Source organism: Sinohyriopsis cumingii, chromosome 12 (genome assembly GCF_028554795.1).
Source record: "Sinohyriopsis cumingii isolate HCF-2022 chromosome 12, ASM2855479v2, whole genome shotgun sequence".
NCBI lineage: Eukaryota > Metazoa > Mollusca > Bivalvia > Unionida > Unionidae > Sinohyriopsis > Sinohyriopsis cumingii.
The window spans coordinates 27,634,598-27,659,209 of record NC_142972.1 but is presented as its reverse complement, the minus strand read 5'-3'; the positions used below and the strand labels follow the sequence as shown (position 1 = coordinate 27,659,209).

The 24,612-nt window shown below is 34.0% G+C and overlaps 1 protein-coding gene across 2 annotated transcripts in view; it reads right to left on the bottom strand.

Annotated features, from left to right (window-relative positions):
- Positions 1-455: 455 nt before the first annotated feature.
- LOC149786148 (sialate O-acetylesterase-like) overlaps positions 456-24,612 on the bottom strand; it is a 36,065-nt gene continuing 11,908 nt past the window's right edge. The window contains exons 4-9 of one of the 2 annotated variants that reach the window (XM_089976499.1): positions 20,588-20,807; positions 20,143-20,243; positions 12,390-12,517; positions 8,065-8,222; positions 4,820-5,018; positions 456-1,098 (exon numbers count right to left, since the gene is read on the bottom strand). In XM_089976499.1, coding sequence (XP_089832625.1) covers positions 835-1,098; positions 4,820-5,018; positions 8,065-8,222; positions 12,390-12,517; positions 20,143-20,243; positions 20,588-20,807 — 1,070 coding nt within the window. In that variant the 3' untranslated portion in view covers positions 456-834. Of the gene's footprint in view, positions 1,099-4,819; positions 5,019-5,982; positions 6,073-8,064; positions 8,223-12,389; positions 12,518-20,142; positions 20,244-20,587; positions 20,808-24,612 lie in introns of those variants that run through there. The other variant, XR_016424885.1, reaches the window with a different exon arrangement.

Below are 24,612 nucleotides of genomic sequence, written 5' to 3'. Positions count from 1 at the left end.
TTGTAAAAAAGAGCAGATAACTTATCGTACACTTTACATATTGGGTAATTCATTTATTTCACTTCCAGACTCTGGTATTGTCCAGTCTGGCAAAGTCATTTTCAATATTTTAACAACTGCTAAAGATGGTGTACTTTAGACTAATTCAGGCTTATCTTTGGAGCACATGGGAACAGTCTTTTGGTTAGCTGTGTGCTTAGATCATTTACAATTTTCACAAGTACAATATTGAAAGAAATTTCAACCACAGTATATAACAGTAACATATAGGTGTGCCAACATTCTTTCCAGTGTACATGTTGCAAATGCAGACAACTTTACCTTACACCAGAAGTTCATAATACCTGTAGAGTGCCCCCTTTACTTGCATTTACTTTGCTTCTCTAATATATTTTAATAATGTCTGTTTACTTGTCAGTACTTATTTTGCCAGAGAAAGTAAGAAAGACAGAATATACACAAGTACATTTTAATATAACAGTGATAATTCTTTGCAAATTCTCTACATAGTAAAGGGTTCATTGGAGATTAGATGAACTCAAGTAATTCAGTTCTCATCTATCTATAAAGAAATTATTATTATTATTATTACTTAAGTATACCCTGAAGCAAACGTCATTTTGGTTGTGTATCAAATACTACATGCATTTATGAGATCAGCTGATATAACAAAACTGCACACATCAAACCATTCAAAGATGGCCACTTCATGTATAAATGTAAGAACACGTCACTTAATACACAAGTCATTCATTTCAACTATATCCTTCTGTCATTTTAATATCAAAGTGTATAAGCATACTCAAGTCATTTCAGTTATGTCGTTCTGGTATCCTAGTGTATAAGCATACTTCTGAACTTCTCATTTGTGAAAACAAATGGTGACAGTGGTAGATTAGTCACAGAGTCATATACTGCACATCCCTTAAATGGACATGGACTCTCCAGCCATGCGTATCGTGCCCCCGTAACATTTTCCCTGTGACATCCAGAAGTGCTTACAACAGAGTGAAATTCTCCAGGCTCAATAATAGGGGCTGGTATCCACCAGGAAATACCAGGTTTACAGCTATTATCTGATGTCAAAGAGCAGCAGATCTGAAACACAAGATAAACATTACAAGAACAAAAGTTTTCTGCAGTAGCTTGTTATATGTTACAAGTAATTCATGTAAATACAACAACTTTTGTTCAGCAATTCTCTGAAATGCAGTATCCAATTTTATGCCGTACACATGTGGCTCCCAAATTTTTCTTCAATAACTTGAAAAAGAAATGGTGATTAATTATTCAAAGTTAACATGTTTCTCCTATGTACTCCACTTAAAAAACTCCTATGGAACCTTTCATGTATTCTGAATTGGGTCATTTACTTTGGTGCATGTGTATAGATTGCATATAATTTGGTGTTTGCATAGGATATATAAATTGGTGTTTGCATAGGATATATAAATTGGTGTTTACGATTGTTAATATCAATATTTATAATAAACCTGTTTACGGGTTTTGAGAAAATTAGATGGGTTGATCAGGTGGGTTCTTTGTGATGTAGAGTAATGTGGTATGTCACATTGCAAGTAGGAAAGAAAATTGTGATTTAGGGTTGTATGGGTGTATATAAGGATGTATAGGTGGATGGTTAATTCATTCCTATTTCCTATGTTCTTGTTTTAATATCAGTCTGCAGATGTGTTTATTATTGTTGTTTCAATATAATATGAGAGGAAACAAATTGTTTGGATTATTCACTGGAATTACAAAGTGTTCATTGACTAAATTATTATTCTGGAATTGTTGTACATTTATTTGAAGGAGTTCTGGACAATGCCATTGAGATACATGAAGACTGTTCACACATCAGCACATTCAAGGACATGGAATTTATTCAGAGCACTTGAATTTTTTGAAATTGTGATAAAATTTTTCAGGATTATTTTGGACCTAATTCACAATACTGCACATTCCTCTTACATTTTCATTTAGAGAATTAAAGTATTTGTTAAGTTTTAAAAAACTTGTTGATTTTGCTTCTTTCTGACTTTAAGACCACTGAGTTGTAACTCCACTTGATAAACTGTTATATACTCCTCTTGGCAAACAAATGTTTTTTTAATTCTATGACCTCCAAGCATTTACATGTATATGAACAGATATTTAAATCTATTAAATGATGAATTCATCAGTGTCCATGAAATGGTTGCATATGGTATGCTTTAACTTCTTTTGTTTTGTGGTTGATTCATGTTCGCTGAACAATTCTATACAGTATAACATGGTAATGGTCTCAGATAAAGCAAACGACACAACAGAAATTGACCAAATCCAGCAAATGAGGTCAAGAGAACAATTACAATTCCACAAGTAACAACCACTTCCCTGATGACCACTATTTGACACAGGTACTACCATGCACTGCAGGCTGTATAGCATGAGAAACCTGGATGCAGACTGAGTCACATTTAGTGTCATACTGGAAGTTACACCTAAACAATGTTAGTATTGCTTAATAAGCATAGCCACATAGCCAACAAAATACATAAAAGAAGATGAAAGGAAATAAATCTGATTATCTATTAATGACACTCAGGGCCTATTTGCATGGAGGTGCATATATAGTGCAGTTGTAATGGATTTAATCTTTCCCACTTGCTATGCAGAACAATTAACATTTTCCTCTAAGACATCACTTCCCATCCACCAGTCTATCTTTGTTCTTCAAGGAACAGGTAGTGTCCTTGATAGCCTTACATGTGTATTAGTGGACATGGCTGGCTGTTTATAAAAAAAATGACTCAAAACTAAATATATACTATACTTGCATGCTTCTTGATTATTAATAAATACATCTCTCACAAATAATTTGTAAATGTTCTATTGTAAAAATAGCCTAAGCCTCAATTAACATTGCTATCTGAACATTAGGTCATTTGATGATTGTATTTATTTTCTGTAGAGAACGTTTTCCAATAAGTGCCAAGCCCATATTGCTATTTGAGAGCATTGTGCTGTCATTTCAGATACTGTTTAAATAAAATACTTTTGTATAGATTATCTGAAGTGAATATTCATAGAGTCCATACACTATCTTCCATAATCCTAAATATGTATATGAATTCAAATAGGGTTTCAGGTGACGTGATAATACTACTGTATGTAGCAATGTATGTACCTTGCAGATTTAACTGTGCTTAAAACTCATTAAATGTAGCTTACAAAATGTGCATATCTCCATGCACACAGTAGGCTTTATTATTTGTATGTATCAATTCCAACTCTAAATTAGTATATGTCATTATAAAATAGCACATGTTAAATGTTTATCCTGAATCCCAAGGTGCAGACACACTGGAACTTGCTTATAGTAAGGTATTAGAATTAGAGCCTGGATTTTTTTTTATATAAATGTTTATTTTGCAATATATCCTGGAAAGTAGGTCACAGTAAAGTAAAGCCACATACTGGGCAGTAAAGCCACATATTGGGCCAGTAAAGCCACATACTGGGCTTAAAGCCACATATTGGGCCAGTAAAGCCACATACTGGGCTTAAAGCCACATACTGGGCTGTAACGACACATACTGGGCTTAAAGTCACATATTGGGCCAGTAAAGCCACATACTGGGCTTAAAGCCACATACTGGGCTGTAACGACACATACTAGGCTTAAAGTCACATATTGGGCCAGTAAAGCCACATACTGGGCAGTAAAGCCACATGCTGGGCTTAAAGCCACATACTGGGCTGTAACGACACATACTGGGCTTAAAGTCACATAATGGGCCAGTAAAGCCACATACTGGGCTTAAAGGCACATACTGGGCTTAAAGCCACATACTGGGCAGTAACAACATATACTGGGCAGTAATGACACATACTGGGCTTAAAGTCGCATATTGGGCCAGTTAATCCACATATTGGGCCAGTAAAGCCACATACTGGGCAGTAAAGCCACATACTGGTCATTAACAACACATACTGGGCAGTAAAGCTATCATGCAGCTGTAAAATCTGTTATCATGAAAATATTGACAGAACTAGACAAAGCCCAATATGTGGCTTTACTGTCCAGTAATTGGCTTTACTGTTCTAACTACATCAGGGTAATTATATTATCTTGATAAAGAATTGTGTTCTGCATGAGGTTCTGATACTTACTTTACATATGCAAACCAAACTCATAGAAGTATGACTGTGATGAAAATTCTTTCATGGTACTTTTTGGGGTGTAGATTTTTCTTAGTACTTTGGGGGAAATATATACTGGTATTTTCGGGGATTTTTGGAGTGGTAAATATTAACTTCTGACTAGCCCTTGTAGCACCAAAATATGATAAGGAGAGTACTCACTTAACCACCCCACCCCTACTAAACTCTATTAAAAAGTCATCTATTACCTGCATTCATTATTATTGCAAGTTCCTTATTTTGTTATCACTAGCATTCACAATCTACATATCATTTGAAAACGTTTGGTTTTGTTTAGATCTGAATGAAATTAGTCACTGTTTGAGATATTGAACATTCTGATAATCACTTAAATTGCTTAATTGGTTCCTCATGCTGTAAGCAATCTAAACTATTAAATAAGTTTCTGTAGGATTTATTAAAGTGTGAACTTTGTTATAACCAGGTATTGTATACAAGATGGCCAGATGGCTCTTAAGAATTTTGCTTTGCACAATATTGTCTCTGTGCTGATTTTCTGACTTACAATCATTTATCTAGCAACAAGTATAAGTACTACATAATTCACAAACTGTAAGAATAAAAATATTTCCTATCTTAGAGATCTTTAAGTGATGATGGCCAATTAGCTTACCTCAAAACCAATTCTACTGTAATACTTCATCTTCCTCACCCCTGCATTATATCGAATTAGAAGTGTATAATTCTGAAACATGAAATCAAACATGTCTGGAAATGGTCCCTGAAACTCAACATATTTCTTGTTGTAAGCCACTGCTAGTCCCCCTAACACCAAACGTGCTGCTACATCCTGTTTATCTCGTGGATGAATGCTGAAATTAAAACAAAACATGCTGATTACAAACAAGTCAATCTTCAAAATAAAAAGATACCTATGTCATGGAGTAATAATAAAAATTATTTCCATTTTAAAGAATAAATGAAATTATGTTAAAAGTTCAGCAAACTGCTATGTGACTATCTTCTCATCAGAAATGGTATGTTGCTGACAAAATGACATAGTCTGTAAAATATTTCTGATCATTTATTTATATCTTTATGATTTGCATCTTGCATCATGTGTGCCTTATCCCTCAAGCAGCAGAAAATGCTGTAAATAGTTCACTCTGCAACAAACAACAGCATGTCCTCTGAAATTGTATTACAATAACAGTAGGCAAAACATCTGCAACAAACAACAGCATGTCCTCTGATAATGTATTACAATAACAGAGGGGAAAAAATCTGCAACAAATAATATCATCAACAGCATGTGCTTTGATGATGTCTTAAAATAACTGTGGGAAAAACATCTTGACAGAAACTTGTTTTGATTGGATCAACAACCGATCCAATACAGAATGACTTAAGATTCTATAAATTATGCAAATTAACAATTTATGGGGAGTGAAATTCATGAGACTTTTTATTTCCCTGGTAAGTAATACACAGGATAGAGCTATCACTGCATCCATTTGTCTGTCTGTCCATAAACATAATTTTCCAGAGCTTAACTCTTAGTTTGTCCATGACACACTTGGTATATATGTCATGAACACTTGGTACACAGTCTATTCAATCCTGATTATTGAATACTTTGCACTTTAAATATCCTCTTTAAAAATTCTAGATACAAATTATTGATCACTATGGACTTCAACAATGATGGCCAGAAACTAAACTTGGTCAAGAAAAGAACTCACCAAGTCTATCATATAAAATAACTAAGTACTATTAATTTAATTTAGCATGCACAACTTTCAATGTGACATTCAATCTGGTTTGAACTTATCATACCTTTAGGTTGACCTTTTCCGAAAATGTCCATGTACTTTTAACATTGATTTTGCCATATCTGTCAGTGTGTTACAACTCTATGGTCACAAACTAAGTAACAGAAAAAAGCAAAACCAAATCCTCATGAATAATATCGAAATACAACATAAAACATGTCTGCAGACTTACAACAGGAACACAAAAAACAAGAATGACTCCAAAATCTGAATGAAACTGATTTCTCAGTCCACTCTTTATACACACCGTCTATTGCAACTTTATTTCACAACAAACCCCATGTGACAGTGTGTGTGATTAGGATTTTTAACGTAGCTTTTAACAATTTTTTTGTCATATCGCTATGATGTCTGTGTGTTTGTGTGTGTCATTTAGATTTTTAATGTAGCTGTAACAATTTTCCAGTCACATCGCTACAATGTCTGCAGTGTGGCAGTATAAAGTGATGTCTAGCACTGGGGCACCATGCCACAGACATGTAGCATGATGTCTCACCCAGTCACATGATCCTGACACCAGGCCGACCAGTCCTAACACTAACCTCTTAATGCTGAGCACCTAGTGAGGCAGATGTTAGTACCATTTTTGTAAGTCTTTGATATGACTCAGCTGGAGTTCAAACCCACGACATCCAGCATCCGGGGCAGATGCCGTAACCACTAGGCCACAGGAGCTGTCAATGATGTCTGCAGTGTGGCAGTTTATAGTGATGACTAGCACTGGGGCATCATGCCACAGACACGTAGCATGATGTCCCACCCAGTCACATTATCCTGACACCAGGTCAACCAGTCCTAACACTAACCTCTTAACGCTGAGCGCCAAGCGAGGTAGCTGTTAGTACCATTTTTGTAAGTCTTTGGTATGATTCGGCCGGAGTTTGAACCCATGACCTCCTGCTTCTGAGGCGGACGCTCTAACCACTAGGCCACCAGAGCAGTCCCAAGTGACAGATCAAACTACTCATTTTGCATCAAATCTGCCTATTTATGTGGCCTAGCCCACCCAATGGGAAGTTACTGAATTCTTCCAGCAATCTTAAATATTTTCAGCATATTTTTTATGCTTTCTAATTTCATGGTGTTTGTTTTTTGTAATCATATCATTATATATGTTTTTTTATGTTTTTATTGTAAAGCGCTTAGAGCTTCTAAAGATTAGGCTCTATACAAAGTCCTCATTATTATTACTACTATTGAAATCCCATCAGCCAATAAGAAATTAAGCCAAAGGCACCATTTAAGTCTTTTTTTTTAAAGATTATTATTAATTGTCAACATATACATAAGCATCTATTTATAGATCACATGTAATACTAAAAACTCTTATGACACCCATGTCACATATGCAAAATTTAACTCAATATATTCTGTGCAATTTACAGCCATGAATAAAAATTATAAAAATAATATAAAATCATCTTCCAGGAGTTACAAAAATTATAGATATAAATAACACAGTGCATGTAAATAATGACCTTCCAAAGGAACATGGTTATAAGATGATCCAGCTAAAGTGAAAATAACTGCCATATAAAGGTATCTGTATTCAAATTCAAATGAAAACCATTATTGAAACTGTCAGTATCTACATGACCTGTTCTTAAGTATGCACATTTGCAAATATTTAATAAAAATTTTGATTGAAGAATTTAAGTACAAAATAATTATGATTTCTACGACTAACGATACAGATATTATGGTTCGCCAATTATATCCACACTTCCCCAGGAAGAGATTACAAATGACATTTCCACTGCAAGCCAAGGGTTAAAGCAGTTAAAATTATATACTTCACAAAGAGATCTGTGAGCACTGTTAGCCTACACAAAGAGATCTGTGAGCATTTTTAGCCTACACAAAGAGATCTGTGAGCATTGTTAGCCTACACAGAGATTTGTGAGCATTGTCAGCCTACACAGAGATATGTGAGCATTGTTAGCCTACACAGAGATATGTGAACATTGTTAGCCTACACAAAGAGATCTGTGAGCACTGTTAGCCTACACAGAGATCTATGAGCATTGTTAGCCTACGCAAAGAGATCTGTGAGCATTGTCGGCCTACACTAAAATAATGTGCTAACCTTCCATATGGTGACAGAAAGTCTGTTAGGTCAATAGCCACAGCCATAAATGTCTGCGCCATCTTTTCATTAGGAACAAAACCAATGTCAGCTGTCTGGTGCCAGCGAATGTCGGGGAAACCTGAATCTATGTGATAAGAAGGCTGATTTCCTGCAAGCTGTTCAAGAAAGAACAAAGACTATCATACATTCCCAATTATATAATAAGCACTCTAGCTATACAAACTTTGTTCTGTTCAATGAGTATACAAACTTTGTTCTGTTCAATGAGAATACAAACTTTGCTCTGTTCAATGAGTATACAAACTTTGTTCTGTTCAATGAGTATACAAACTTTGCTCTGTTCAATGAGTATACAAACTTTGCTCTGTTCAATGAGTATACAAACTTTGTTCTGTTCAGTGAGAATACAAACTTTGTTCTGTTCAGTGAGAATACAAACTTTGTTCTGTTCAATGAGTATACAAACTTTGCTCTGTTCAATGAGTATACAAACTTTGTTCTGTTCAATGAGTATACAAACTTTGTTCTGTTCAATGAGTATACAAACTTTGCTCTGTTCAATGAGTATACAAACTTTGTTCTGTTCAGTGAGAATACAAACTTTGTTCTGTTCAGTGAGAATACAAACTTTGCTCTGTTCAATGAGAATACAAACTTTGTTCTGTTCAATGAGAATACAAACTTCACTCTGTTCAATGAGAATACAAACTTTGTTCTGTTCAGTGAGAATACAAACTTTGCTCTGATCAATGAGAATACAAACTTTGTTCTGTTCAATGAGTATACAAACTTTGTTCTGTTCAATGAGAATACAAACTCTGCTTTGTTCAATGAGAATACAAACTTTGTTCTGTTCAATGAGTATACAAACTTTGTTCTGTTCAGTGAGAATACAAACTTTGCTCTGTTCAATGAGAATACAAACTTTGCTCTGTTCAATGAGTATACAAACTTTGCTCTGTTCAATGAGTATACAAACTTTGCTCTGTTCATCCGAATACAGTTACGAATAAGGCGTAATTTAAGTGAAAAAAGTGTAATGATTACGCTAAAAGTGTAATGGTTGGCATGTACGTACATGATCTTGTATGGTACTGATTAAATGTGACTACCATACTATATTACAAGCCCAATAGATGCCACTTTCTAGAGAAAAAAATTGTTTAGTTCAGGTTTTGACTTTTTATGCTATCCAAAGATTCTTACGTGTTAAACACCACTCCTCATTAATTTATACTGGGATAATTTGCACTCCCTCATCAAAATATACAGTGGAATCCCGCTATAACACGATAACTGGGGTCCAAAAACTTGGATTGTGTTAATAGCGGGGTTGCATTAATACGGCGTTTTACAGTATTTTACTTTTTTCAGAGAACAACTCATTGGCACATATACGTGTATTCATGTCTAATGTATATGATGAATAGGGTATCAACACCATTTACTATCGTGCCGTCGTTGCATGCAGTTAATCCATAATGCATGTAATTCCACTACAAATTGCACACAGATTTACAATATTCATTGACTTTGTCCCAGATCACTGTGTCTGAATTCAACATCTAATATATAGCATGAACAGAGTATTAACACCATTTACTTGGCGTCTGATATTGTACTGTTGGGGCTTGTAATTAATCCATAATACATGTAATTCCATTGCAAAAATTGCATACATATTTAAACTATTCAATAATTTTTCACAGATCATTGTGTCTGAATTCAGTGGGAAAAATTAACAGCAAAATTAGTTTAAGAAAGATGAAGCACTTGTACGGTTCATTATGTTTCAGGGTCGATTAACGTTGTCTGTACAAATTTCATACTTCTAAAATTTTCTCATATGCGTTTCCATGTAAATTTATCCATTGTAAATTTCCAATAATTAATGCTTGTATGCCTATTCGTTTGAACAACCACAGCAAAAATAATTAACAATCAACACATGCTTTCAGCATGCATATAACTTTTACTTCAGATTAATGAATATTGAAAGAAATGTGTGAAAACTACTATACTAATCATTGAGCAAAGTGTAGAGAATGACTTGCATTTGTGAACTTGCTTTTCCATAACAGTAAAATATTTTTATAATTATTATAAAAAATAGGAAATTAATAACGAGTTTATAAGCAAACATCATACACATGTAAAACCCGTGAACTAAGTGCAGTAGGCCTGCAATGGTCACGAGTCACTTTTAAAAAAAATTTAAGCTGAACACATGTACAATTTCATTCACTGTCAACTTCCAGCTAATAAAGCCGACATTATTTACTGGTCAACTGATTGCATCTAATAACACCGCCAAGCCCGGATAACATGTCGGTGGCTTTCATTTTTTGTTGTTGATGTCACAACAATCACAAAGACGACTTGCTGGCTTTTTTCATGGACCAGTAATAAGTAACATTTCCAATAATGTTTATTTTGGCATAACACTTCAAGAACCTGGTAATGTTGTTAAATTTCAGAAGCTACGCCATGATCATATTATATTAAAATTCATATGTGAACACTTCCCCAAAATGATAATAAACATTTTGCACACTATTTCTTGTACTTAAAAAAAATATTTTTTCCTGGTACGAGAAAAATACTCGTACATGTATTTAAAATTTCAGGAACCATGCCACCATCGTATTATATTTAAATTCATACGTGATCTCTTCCCCAAAATGATAATACATTTTTTATACACTATTTCATGTACTTTGAACAAAAAATATTTTTTCATGTGCGAATGAATACAAGAAATTTTGGGAGCCACACTGCATCTGCATTATGTCTGAATTTATGTTATTGTAGGGCATGTTATGGCGGGGTCACACTGTACAAGGATGATTTGCACTCCCTCGTTAATATATAGAGGATAATTTGCAGACCTCTTCAAAACATGATAGGATCTATGGAATCCATTTTATTTTAAATTTTGCAACAAAAATATGGAGATGGATGATGAAAAATATGCAAAACCAAAATCATACTTAAATTTAGAACGCCAGATTGTCTACTGATTCTGAAAACAAAAGAGAAAGATATGAAAATTTCAACATTGAGATGTAAAAAAAAAAAAAAAGGACTGCTTAGTTGGACTGAACATTGTGAAACTGCTTGTGCCATGGTCTCTATTTATGTACCCCACTGCCTGCAAGCTATTGAAAGTGAAAGAAAATAATTATGGTAAATTTCACCTGTGCTTATTAAGATAACTGTAGATTTTTTGTATCAGGGAATTAAGCAACAGAAAAATTGTATCCTCATTAAAATATCGAAAGGGTCAAGTTAATGATTTATACTGTTAGGTATATTTAATTTAAATTGTTTGTCTGTTAGTTTTAAATTTCTTTTTTATTCCATTACATACTTTTGTAATGTAACATTGTTTACTGGACTTGACCTTGTCCAGAATTGACTACAGTTCTGTTTGACCTGACCAACTTTTTTTGATTTTTTAAAATATTTTTTTGAGATGTAAACAACTATTAATAGCTTCATGAAACACTGTAACTAGTTGCTGACCTTGTTCCAAAATCAGTGACAGTTTTGGTAAACAACTTTTTTAAATTCTTTTTTAATCTTTCTCAAAGTAAGAATCATTAAGTTGAGTCACGGTCATGCCTGGACTACTTGATATTTTATCATGTGCCAATTATTGACAAACTTCTATTTTTTCCAGAAGGATGAACTTTTGACCCTCATCCGGGAATCTCTTTTGCATTTTAGTTATTTGTACAACTGATGTTTTTGATAAATGATATCAGCTGGGCTTAAAACATTTGAAATGTTAAGTTGTATTATGTTGTGACTGGTTTGGGCTGAATTTTACTTTTCTTCAAATTACTGAATTCTATTGATTGCTTTCAATGGAAATACAAAACTGCTCCGACAAAATTCTTGGACAAAGACATTCATTTGAATTTAGACTGAATTCAAAAACTGGAATAATATTTTCTGTGATTCACCAAGAAGACTGTTGACACATCTGCACTCTGAAGGTTATTAAAGATATCATCACCTTCCATCTTGAATTTCATCAGAATTTGAACTGAGATTCACTTAGGACTTTTCATTGATAGGACTTGCATTTTAATTCTTGGATTAAAATTTGGATTTAATGTGCAATACCGTAAGTTCTATTTTTCTCATTTTTCACTTTGTATTCAAGGGAAATAAATTATTTGTTAAATTTGACAAAGCTTGTTGTCTTCCCTCTTTTCTGTTACTTATCTTAAGAGCATAGACTCGTAACAATTCATAAGTAATTGTATTCCAGTTATCATGTGATAAGAAGAATAATGACAGCACCGTGTTATTACCTGTATAAATCCAAATGGGAATAAAATATCTGTATCACTGTACATATGAAACTTCTCTCTCCAGTCATTAATCATTGCTGGAAAGGTGCAGTTGTAGTAATCACGATTGAATACTGTATTTGCCTCCCCTGAAGATAGAAATAAATCTTGTTCAACATAAATGCATGGAAAACATACCTTGGCATAAAAAATAGGTCAAATGGTAATCGAAAATGAAACACATAGTGTACCACATTTCAAGTAACTTTTGATGCATGAAAAATATAAATTATTTGCAGAGTAGGAAAAAGCCACAAAAAAAAGATATCATCTTGGTGAAGAGATCATGGATGAAAAATTAAAGGATCCAGTACTAAGGAGGATTTCAAAATATTACATTATCAACAATATTCAATTAATGTGCATCTGTCATAATATTGCTAAAGCAGCATGCTCCAGTACACATCATTAAAATATGCTTACATGTCTGCACTGGAACAGGTAAGTTTGAAAATCAACTGTGACACAGACAGATATTCCATCACAAATTTTTAATCTGAAACCTCTTGACTGAAATAAAACATGACCCAATAAGAAAAGAGCAAGAGAAAAATGTCAGACCTTCCTCATGCAATTTTGAATTATGTACCTTATTTGCCCCAATTCAGCTGAAGCTTAAAACTTGACAAAGAGGAAATGGTAGTCATTAAATACTGTAAATATCTGGCAGCACTTCAACCAAACTTAGATCTCAAAGAAAGATACTAAAATGAATTATGTTAATATGTCTGGAAGGATACAAACAAGTAGTATGTTAATATGACTGGAAAGATACAAACAAGTAGTATGTTAATATGACTGGAAGGATACAAACAAGTAGTATGTTAATATGACTGGAAAGATACTAAAATTATTTTAATATGACTGGAAAGATACAAACAAGAATTGGGGCCCCGAGTGGCCGAATGGTCTAAGGCACTTTCCGTTACGGATCACTGCCATCTCACCTCTGTCTGCGTGGGTTTGAGTCTCGGATTCGGCCAATGTGGGTATGTGAGAAAGCTTGCCAGTAGCTTCTCGTGGGTCGGTGGTTCTTTCTGGTGTTTTCCCGGGTTCTTCCTCCACCATTAATACTGGCCGCCATGTATAGCCTATTGTGTGCTGAAAAATGGCATCAAACCATACAACAACAACAACAACAAACAAGAATTATGTTAATATGACTGGAAAGATACTAACAAGAATTATGTTAATATGACTGGAAAGATACTAACATGAATTATGTTAATATGACTGGAAAAGTACTAACAATAATTGTTTTAATATGACTGGAAAGATACAAACATGTATTATGTTAACATCCTTGGAAAGATACTAACATGAATTATGTTAATATGACTGGAAAGATACTAAAATGAATTATGTTAACATGACTGGAAAGATACTAACATGAATTATGTTAACATGACTGGAAAGATACTAACATGAATTATGTTAATATGACTGGAAAGATGCTAACATGAATTATGTTAACATGACTGGAAAGATACTAACATGAATTATGTTAATATGACTGGAAAAGTACTAACAATAATTGTTTTAATATGACTGGAAAGATACAAACATGTATTATGTTAACATCCTTGGAAAGATACTAACATGAATTATGTTAACATGACTGGAAAGATACTAACATGTATTATGTTAACATCCCTGGAGAAATACTAACAAGAATTATGTTAATATGACTGGAAAGATACTAACAAGAATTATGTTAATATGACTGGAAAGATACTAACATGAATTATGTTAATATGACTGGAAAACTACTAACAATAATTGTTTGAATATGACTGGAAAGATACAAACATGTATTATGTTAACATCCTTGGAAAGATACTAACATGAATTATGTTAACATGACTGGAAAGATACTAACATGAATTATGTTAATATGACTGGAAAGATGCTAACATGAATTATGTTAACATGACTGGAAAGATACTAACATGAATTATGTTAATATGACTGGAAAGATGCTAACATGAATTATGTTAACATAACTGGAAAGATACTAACATGAATTATGTTAATATGACTGGAAAGTTATGTATCTGATGATCTAGATTTATAAAATGGCCCAAGTTCTTGTGGTAATTTCAGTTTAGTGTACAGTTTATTGAAAACAGCTAGTACCCATTTAGACCTGCTTTTAATTCGCACTGGCACTGAAGAGAAAATCTTAAAATATAAATAAAAATGTATAGAAAAAAATATGTTGGTCATAGAACAGTTTCTAAGTATTGATCTGCTTATTTTTTTTATATTTACAATATTTGTATGCATACATTAATTCTCAAACACATCACTCTTTAGATTTCAGACTTCATTTGAATGAAAAAATTAAAAAAATCCAATACAAAACCAACTTTCATCTACAAAAATGTAGTATGCCTCAACAATGTATGAAAACTTGAGGAGTATAACAAAATTACAAGATTGTTGTTGTTGTTGTAGGGTTTAACGCCATTTTTCAGCACACAATAGGCTATACATGGCGGCCAGTATTAATGGTGGAGGAAGAACCCGGGAAACCCCTGGAAAGAACCACCGAATGATGAGAAGCTACTGGCAAGCTTTCTCACATACCCATGTTGGCTGAATCCGAGACTCGAACCCACACAGACAGAGGTGAGATGGTAGTGATCTGTAACGGACAGCGTTTTAGACCACTCGGGGCCCCAAAATTACAAGAAATGTGGTAAATACTGTATTCAACTTAATAAGTACTTTGATACAGCAAACAATAATAAATAAATTAAATCATGCATGATTTATATATATCGCATCTGACCTAATAAGCAGCCATGACACTTGGAAAGTTTATTTATGGGCAAATACTTTGCAGTAAAAATATCCTTCTACCCCATGATTCTGATGAGCAGCTGACTGTGTTATATGCAATCACCAGAAATGCTTAATGCAAAAGAAATTTTACTCTGAATTTGTTTTATTTCTCAATCTGTGTGTGGACACTTCATGGTGGACGACCTGGGCTGATTTGATGTTGGAGTTTAAACCCACCCACACTATTCCACTTAGGATAATAAGAAATAGATGTAGATTAAGGCCTGATGCACTTTCCTGCATGTCAGAAATGGTGATCAAAGATGGAGGAAAGATCCATGGTGGCTCAGTGGTTAGCATGGTGGATTTGCAGCCAGAGTAGTGTGTGTTGGAACTCCAACATCAAAATCAGCCCAGGTCATCCACCATGAAGTGTCCAGGGGCAAAGCACATTACTTCAATTGACTAAGTATAGAATAACCTATTTGTGTTGCTGTACTGCAAAATACCTAATTGTATCAAAGCAAACCTTTCCTTATGCTTGATAACTGTCTGGGATAAACAGCATGGTGAGTGCTTCATACAAATATTTTATATGCCAAAAATCAAATTTCACTTTTCAAACACTGCTAATTTCCATAGGATAGAGGTATGATATTTAGCGTAAGCAAAGAACCTGCAAACAAATCTAAAACTTTACAATACTCTGGAAAAGTCTGCATAACTCTGTATGTGCAAAAATTATTTTGAGCTCTGGACAGAGAAAAATGAATGGATAATCTTAATGGTACATACTAATCTTCATCAAATATTCAAGTTTTTAAGGTTATAATGTTTACAGTTAAAACCAGACATCTAATTCTTAAACAGATGTGCTAATCACTATTCCATTTAGTATAGTAATTTATTTCTTAAACAGATGTAAAAGTCACTATTCCATTAGTCACTATTCCACTTAGGATAATCAGTTAATCCTTAAACAGATGTACTAATCACTATTCCATTAACGATAATCATTTAATCGCTAAACAGATCCATTAGTCACTTTTCCATTAACGATAATCATTTAATCGCCAAACAGATCCATTAGTCACTATTCCATTTAGGATAATCATTTAATCCTTAAACAGATGCACTAATCACTATTCCATTTAGGACAATAACTGATTCTTTAAACAGATGTACTATTCATTATTCCATTTAGGGTTATCACTTAATCCCTAAGCACATGTACTAGTCACTATTCCATTTAGGAGAATCACTTGGTTCAAGTTTGAAAAGTGGAACACTACAGGTCTTGCTTACAGCAGAACACTATATCTTCCGTTCAGTGGAACATTATCCATGTGTCTTGCCCAGAGGAGAGTACTACCTGAATGTCCTGCTTCAAGTGGAACACTGTATGTTGTTATGTATATTTAATTTAATTGTTTGTTTGTTAGTTTAATTTTTTATCATTTCATTACATGCTATTGTAATGTAACATTGTATGCTGGACTTGACCATGTCCAAAATTGATCCAATCTGATTTTTTAAATTTTATTTATTGTAAACAATACAGAGTTAAATTATTCTCTATGTGTATGGGCTTAATATCAGAATCATTAATAATAGAAGTAAATATGTTTATTTGGGTCAAAGTTTTGGAATTTCCTGAATGAAATCCAGGTTATGGCTTTGATTTTGTAAACATTAGGATCATTATAGAAGGCTATTTTCCATTAGGCAATGGTTTCTTTTTAGAAAATGCTAATTGTGACCTGAGGTCAAGTAGAGATCTTGTAATTGAGAGGACTTGGTCATTCATGCTTTAACATCAAGCACTTTAAAGTTGCATTATGTTATGACCAGTTGGGCTGAATTTCATTTCTTCAAATTACTGAATTAAAGTGATTGTTTTCTCTGGAAATACAAAAGTGCTCTGATAAAATTCTTGGACAGAGACATTCAATGGAATTTATGGTGAATTCAAACATGGAATTATATTAATGTGATTCAACAAAAGACTGTTGACACATCAACACTATAAGCTATAAAAGACACATCATAGCCTTCAGTTTATGGATTTCTTCGGGACATGTACTGAGTTTTATTCAGGGCTTTAAATTACTAGGACTTGTGTCTGTAATTCTTTGATTATTTTTGGGATTTAATTCACAATACCGTAAGTTCTTTTTCTCATACTGACTTTATATTCTAGGGAAAAAAAATATATTTGTTAAATGTTACAAAGCTTGTTGTCTTTCACTCTCTTCTGTTACTTATTTTAAGAGCACAGACTTGTAACAATGCGTAACCTTCAGTGGAACATTATCCATTTGTCTTGCCTACAGGAAAGCACTACCTGAATGTCCTGCTTAAGGTGGAACACTATGTGTTACCTTCAGTGGAACATTATCCATATGTCTTGCCAGCAATAGAGCACTACCTGAATGTCCTGCTTAAAGTGGAACACTGTATGTCTTCCTTGTAGTGGAACAACACTGTATGTCTTCCCTTCAGTGGAACATTATCCATGTATCTTGCCAACATTAGAGCACTACCAGAATGTCCCACTTAAAGTGGAATACTGTATGTCTTCCCTATAGTGGAACAACACTGTATGTCTTCCCTTCAGTGAAACATTATCCATGTAACTTGCCTACAGGAGAGCACTACCTGAATGTCCCACTTCAAGTGGAACACTGTATGTCTTCCCTTTAGTGGAACAACACTGCATGTCTTCCCTTCAGTGGAACAACACTGTATGTCTTCCCTTTAGTGGAACAACACTGCATGTCTTCCCTTCAGTGGAACAGTATCCATGTATCTTGCCTACAGGAGAGCATTACCTGAATGTCCCACTTAAAGTGGAACACTGTATGTCTTCCCTTTAGTGGAACAACACTGTATGTCTTCCCTTCAGTGGAACATTATCCATGTATCTTGCCAACATTAGAGCACTACCTGAATGTCCTGCTTAAAGTGGAATACTGTATGTCTTGCCTTCAGTGGAACAACACTGTATGTCTTGCCTTCAGTGGAACAACACTGTATGTCTTCCCTTCAGTAGAACATTATCCATGTGTCTTGCCTTCAGGAGAGCACTACCTGAATGTCATGCTTAAAGTGGAACACTGTGTTACCTTCAGTGAAACAATATTTGTATTTCTTACCTACAGTGGAACACATTTTAATGCACATTAGGTAATTGCAATTTATATACAAATCTTAACAATGATGATGAAAGAGAAGCCCATATTGATTCTATTATTGCCAGGAAAGTGATATTTTTGTTTGCTATCTGAAAATGTGCCTTCATCAAACTATAAATATTTCAAAGCTAATATGGTCAAATTATATACACTGCAAAAATAATATGCCCTAGTACAATTATAACACTTCAAAGATAATATGCCTTGGTCAAATTATAACACTTCAAAGCTAATGTACCTTGTTCAAACTATGAACACTTCAAAGCTAATCCTTCTTGACTCTATAAACACTTCAAAGCTAATGTATCTTCTTCAAACTATAAACACTTCAAAGCCAATGTGTCCAAGTCAAACTGTAAATGCTTCAAAGCTAATGTGTCCATGTCCAACTGTAAACACTTCAAAGCTAATGTGTCCAAGTCAAACTGTAAACACTTCAAAGCTAATGTGTCCAAGTCAAACTGTAAACACTTCAAAGCTAATGTGTCCAAGTCAAACTGTAAATGCTTCAAAGCTAATGTGTCCAAGTCAAACTGTAAACGCTTCAAAGTTAATGTGTCCAAGTCAAACTGTAAACACTTCAAAGCTAATGTGTCCATGTCAAACTGTAAACAGTTCAAAGCTAATGTGCCCAAGTCAAACTGTAAACGCTTCAAAGTTAATGTGTCCAAGTCAAACTGTAAACACTTCAAAGCTAATGTGTCCATGTCAAACTGTAAACAGTTCAAAGCTAATGTGCCCAAGTCAAACTGTTAACACTTCAAAGCTAATGTTTCCAAGTCAAACTGTCAACACTTCAAAGCTAATGTGTCCAAGTCAAACTGTCAACACTTCAAAGCTAACGTGTCCAACTCCAAGTCAAAATGTAAACACTTCAAAGCTAATGTGTCCAAGTCAAACTGTCAACACTTCAAAGCTAATGTGCCCTGGTCAAGTTATCAACACATCCAAGTTAATTTACTCTCATCAAACTCTAAACACCTCAAAGCTATTGGGTTCAGGTCAAACTGTAAACACTTCAAGTAAATATGTCCTGGTCAAACTATAAATACATCAAAACTAATCTGTTCTGTTCAAACTATAAAAGCCAAATTGTTCTGGTCAAACTATAAATATTAAAAAACTAATGTGTTCTGGTCAAACAACAGTATAAACACTTCAAAGCTAAAGTGTTCTGGTCAAACTATAAAGACTTTTAAGATGTTCAGTGTATCGTGATGTATTTAACAAAATATACCACCATCAGCATGATGTCAAATATCAAGATGTATTTAAGAAAATATACCATCATCAGTATGTCAATGTATCTTAATGTACTGAACAAAATATACCACTGTCTGTATGATGTCAGAGTATCGTGATGTATTTAACAAAATATACCACCATCTGTATGATGTCAGTGTATCATAATGTATTGAACAAAATATACCATCATCAGTATGTCAATGTATTGTGATGTATTTAACAAAATACACCACTGTCTGTATGATGTCAGTGTATCGTGATGTATTTAACAAAATATACCACCATCTGTATGTCAGTGTATCATAATGGATTGAACAAAATATATCATCATCAGCATTTCAATGTATCTTAATGTATTGAACAAAATATACCACTGTCTGTATGATGCCAGTGTATCAAGATGCATTTAACAAAATATACCACCATCTGAATGTCAGTGTATCATAATGTATTTAACAAAATATACCACCATCTGTATGATTTGTCACCTTGATACCATATAGCTCCATATATAGTCATGTTAAGCAGAGGATGGACCATTGCATTCCAGAGCTCCATTGGGGTATTAGGACCACCAAGACCAGTCATGCTGTTAAATGGAGAAATCAGTACAACTTTTGACAATGTATAAAGTATGTAAATTTAACATACGAATTACCCTAATACTTCAAATATTTCACCCATTATAATTTTACTGGTCTGTATTATGAAGAACTCTGAGTATTAGTATTATTACAGCCAATTCATTGTCTGAACCAAGAATGCTCACATTTTATGACTGTTTGACTTTTGTGGTTTGCACTAATTTAAAATAATGAGTATGTTTAAAGAAAACTAGGAAAAACTCTACTTAAAAAAATTAAATGAACCCATTTTTAGTATATAAGAATTTAATCATTAAAATTCTATATTTATATATAACACTGTGCTTACAAATTCTCTGGAGGTTGATACAGAAGTCTGGAGATATCATCTTTCGTTTTAGATAGTCCACATTCCTGTAACACTTCAAACGAAGACCAGGCTTCAACTGGGGTCCCTCCCCAGCATGTCTCTACCAGCCCCAGGGGAATCTGCAGCTGCTTGAAGAGGTACTTCCCATACAGCCAACAAACAGCAGAGAAATATCCCCAACTGCTGTTACCTACCGTTGCTGAAAGAGAATGAAAGTTTTACATCCATGCATCTGCAATATCAGCACTTTGTCTTTTGGAATTTTAAACTCTGGATTCACTACAAGTCCAAATTTGATTACAAATTCCAGACATAAAATGGTCACCCATCCAAAGTCTGTGGCTTACAGGGTTGAACAAATTTCCTTGCCCAACACATAGGAAAAGCTTAAACTTGGATCAGGCAAGTTCAAATTTGCATGTTGGTCCAAAAATCTGAGAGAGATTTGTCATGTTCAATTTGTAATTTTAAGTTTGGCAAGTTTCATACACTGAAGTTTGGAGACATCTTTTATACTTTGCAACTCACCACATCACATATATTGATGCCTTTATTTAATGTTTATCTGTCCCATATGCATCTGTTACATCAATGCCTGAAACTTCAGTCATCGATCTTTTGTTTCATAATACACTGTAAAGTGTGTGACTTTCATCTTGCAGCCAATGTCAAGGACAGTCTCACGTTTTCTGATGCAGACATTATCAAGTTTTGACAAACAGGTAATATATTTTTACATTTATACAAGCAGGGAATAAATATTCAAATTATTATAAAGTGGGAAAAAATATCATTATTGTTATATATTACCTACATTTTAATTGTAATATTTTGTAATATTTTGTAAGTATATGGTATTCACACACTTTCAAGTCCTATTCTTGCCACAGACAATGAGTAAGATCTACCTCATCATTATGTATGGCCAATGAAACTGTTTGGCAGACATTTTACTCCAATTAAATATGCCAAATCTCAAAAGCTGACTTGTTAGTATCGTTTTGATGCATATGACCAATTTCAAGGTGATTAGGTGATAAATGTTAATGACACAACATGCAAGATATCTGTTACAGGTGTGTTTGTAAAATGGCACTCATCTCTAATGAACATCCACTTGGATTCTCGAAAAGAATGATCATTATAGCAGCAGGGAGGCTGAACAGACCAGAATTTCAGACCAAAATAAAGCTTCCTATGGAGGGTAAAAAAATACATGCTTCAATAACGCTAACCAAAGACCATAATTATTTGCGCGATAAAGCCTTCCCACGACGGATTAAAAAAATACAAGCCTGCCTGGGACTTCTAATTGAGTTATTTTTTGTGTGTCAAATATACCCCCTCATGGGTGTGAAAAAAGGTAATTGTCTCTCGCAACTAGGGATGATGCAAATTTATCATGATAAATCCATGAGGAATTGCTTGAGTGCATGAAAAGAAGTTTTGGAATTTAATCATCTCCATCTCCCCTGATCACCAAGTGTGATGAATGTTTTGCAGAGTATGTGTATCAACTCCATTAAAGATAATCAGAAGATTGCAGTTATCTCTAATAACTTTAGGTATTTGTGTATATCACTGAGCAACATAAATCACATCTGGGTTTCTGTGCCTGCCTCGAGAAAATATCCAAAATGGATTTGGTTGTCTAGCATCACATCACTGAATACTATGCGATGATTAATACACCCATTGAGATCATCCACAGATGGAGCATCATCAATATTGGTGATAAAACCAATAATATCATTTCCGTCCTCATCCAACAATTTTCCATTTTCATTAAAATCCTAATCATGTTCTAGCATTGCTTATCATCTATAGATGGTGCCACTAAATACAATGTATCCCACTTGAGTCATCTCATTATCAGGTTAAGCAACAATTGCATCTTACCAGACCCAGATGGACCTATGATAATTGCTCTGATAGACTTTGGTAGTGCTGGATGATGCTTGACTGCCTCTTGCTTTCATGTCACTGAGAAATCAATGATATTCATGTTGTACAAATGTAATAACTAATATGAATTTATACTGTGTTCAATGCAGAGCCCCACCCCAAACAGTGAATTAACAACAGTAACAACAAGGAATAAAAAGCATCCACTTACAGGCATTTGTGTAAAATGTGTTACAAAAAAAAAAAAATTCTCTAATAAAATAGGAGGTGATATCGCTGCTTCACTGGTAAAATTACCAGGAGCTCCATGGGCTAAGTATCCTGGAGAAAAACATCTTCCTGGATATAATTATTGTGGTCCTGGAACCTGACTTGATATCCGACTCGAGAGACCTGGAGAGCATCCATTAAATGCAATTGATCAAGCATAGCTGCGTTCCATGTTCATGATGTTGCGTATAAAAATCCAGATTTGCAACAATGATAGTCATTGATACAGTCCCAATATAATCAGAGGAAATAACTCTGTCAATGAATCTGTCATTGGTGAAGGTAGATAAATTGTGTTTTACAAAAACAAATTAATTATTTGATTTTTGATTTATTTTTTTGGGAAAACATTATCTTTGTTTTTCTAAATCTGTCAGGTTTCTTGCTTCCTCCAGATTTTGTTAGGGATAATAATTAAGAAAAAAGAAAAACGGACAGCAAACAAGCCATGCCCATTGTGTGAGCTTATTTTGGATTTCCAAGTATCAAACACCTTATAGAGTATATGACCCTTATAACTACTGGGGTCCTCCCTATATTTGCTCAAACTTCAACAGATAAATGTACACCTTTATGTGCTCTTTTGCACTCCCTGGGGCTGATTATGGGAAGGGTGTGCAGAAATCTGTTGAACATAGAGAAGACCCCTGTGGTGTATGTATGTATAGATGTAAATATATATAAATATATCACCCTCTGGACCTGCTAGAATGTCATTTGGCAACTAGGTGTTCACTGGGGACTGTGTCTGTACATGGAAACGTAAATATATCACCCTCTGGACTTGCTAGAATGTCATTTGGCAACTAGGTGTTCACTGGGGATTGTGTCTGTACATGCAACTGTAAATATATCACCCTCTGGACTTGCTAGAATGTTGTTTGCCAATCTACGAGTTCACTGGGGGTTGTGTGTGCATATTTTTAAAAATTTTAAACAGATATTTATTATATAATGACTTACAAAAATATTAACACTATTATTTCTGCAACTGAAAATTATATGATGAACGTATACAAATTTGATCCTGAAAAAATTATTTTTGATTTTGAATCACTGCATGAACGAAGATCTGAAGGTAGATATATATTACCACTCAAATATAGGTTCATTAAATTACTCCATCAGTCCATGATACAATTGTTGGCGACCATTGATGATACACAAGTTGAACAATTTGTTTCACTTGCACATGCGACTGAGAAAATTAGATCAGAGCTGTCTCACAAATACGAAACAAAAAAGATCATGAATGTGCCTTAAGACATTTGAAAAAGATTATGTCCAATTGCAAACCCGCTAATTATATCAAGGACAAAATCCTTGGTGAAGTCAAGGGTGAAAGTGAAAGTAATTGTAACAGCTAAACAAAGTGACAGTTATAACAGATTGTAAAAGTGAAAGTGATTGTAACAGCTAAACAAAGTGAAAGTGTGAAACTAATGATAATGTCACTTGGGGAATAATTCATTTCTGACTATAGTAAAACAAATATTTAATATTTTTGTCTTGAATCAGAATATATTTTAAGCTTATCAAATTTAAGGCAAGAATGTGCATAATTCAGAATTTGATCTCTATCACACACAATCGCAATAATAGGTTCTCATTGCAGTTCATTTGACTGTTCCTGTGTTTACAAAAAAATTTCATCGCCGTATTCATCAATAAGTATATTAACACTAAATTTTTCCATGTGGGGAGTGTCAAGTTCTGATGGCGCTTTTGAGTACCTCTTTTGTTGTATACAAAAACTCTCACATGTTGGTACATTATATAATACCACATAAATAATTTTTTGTGAGTTTGTAGTTTTTTTATACAAAATC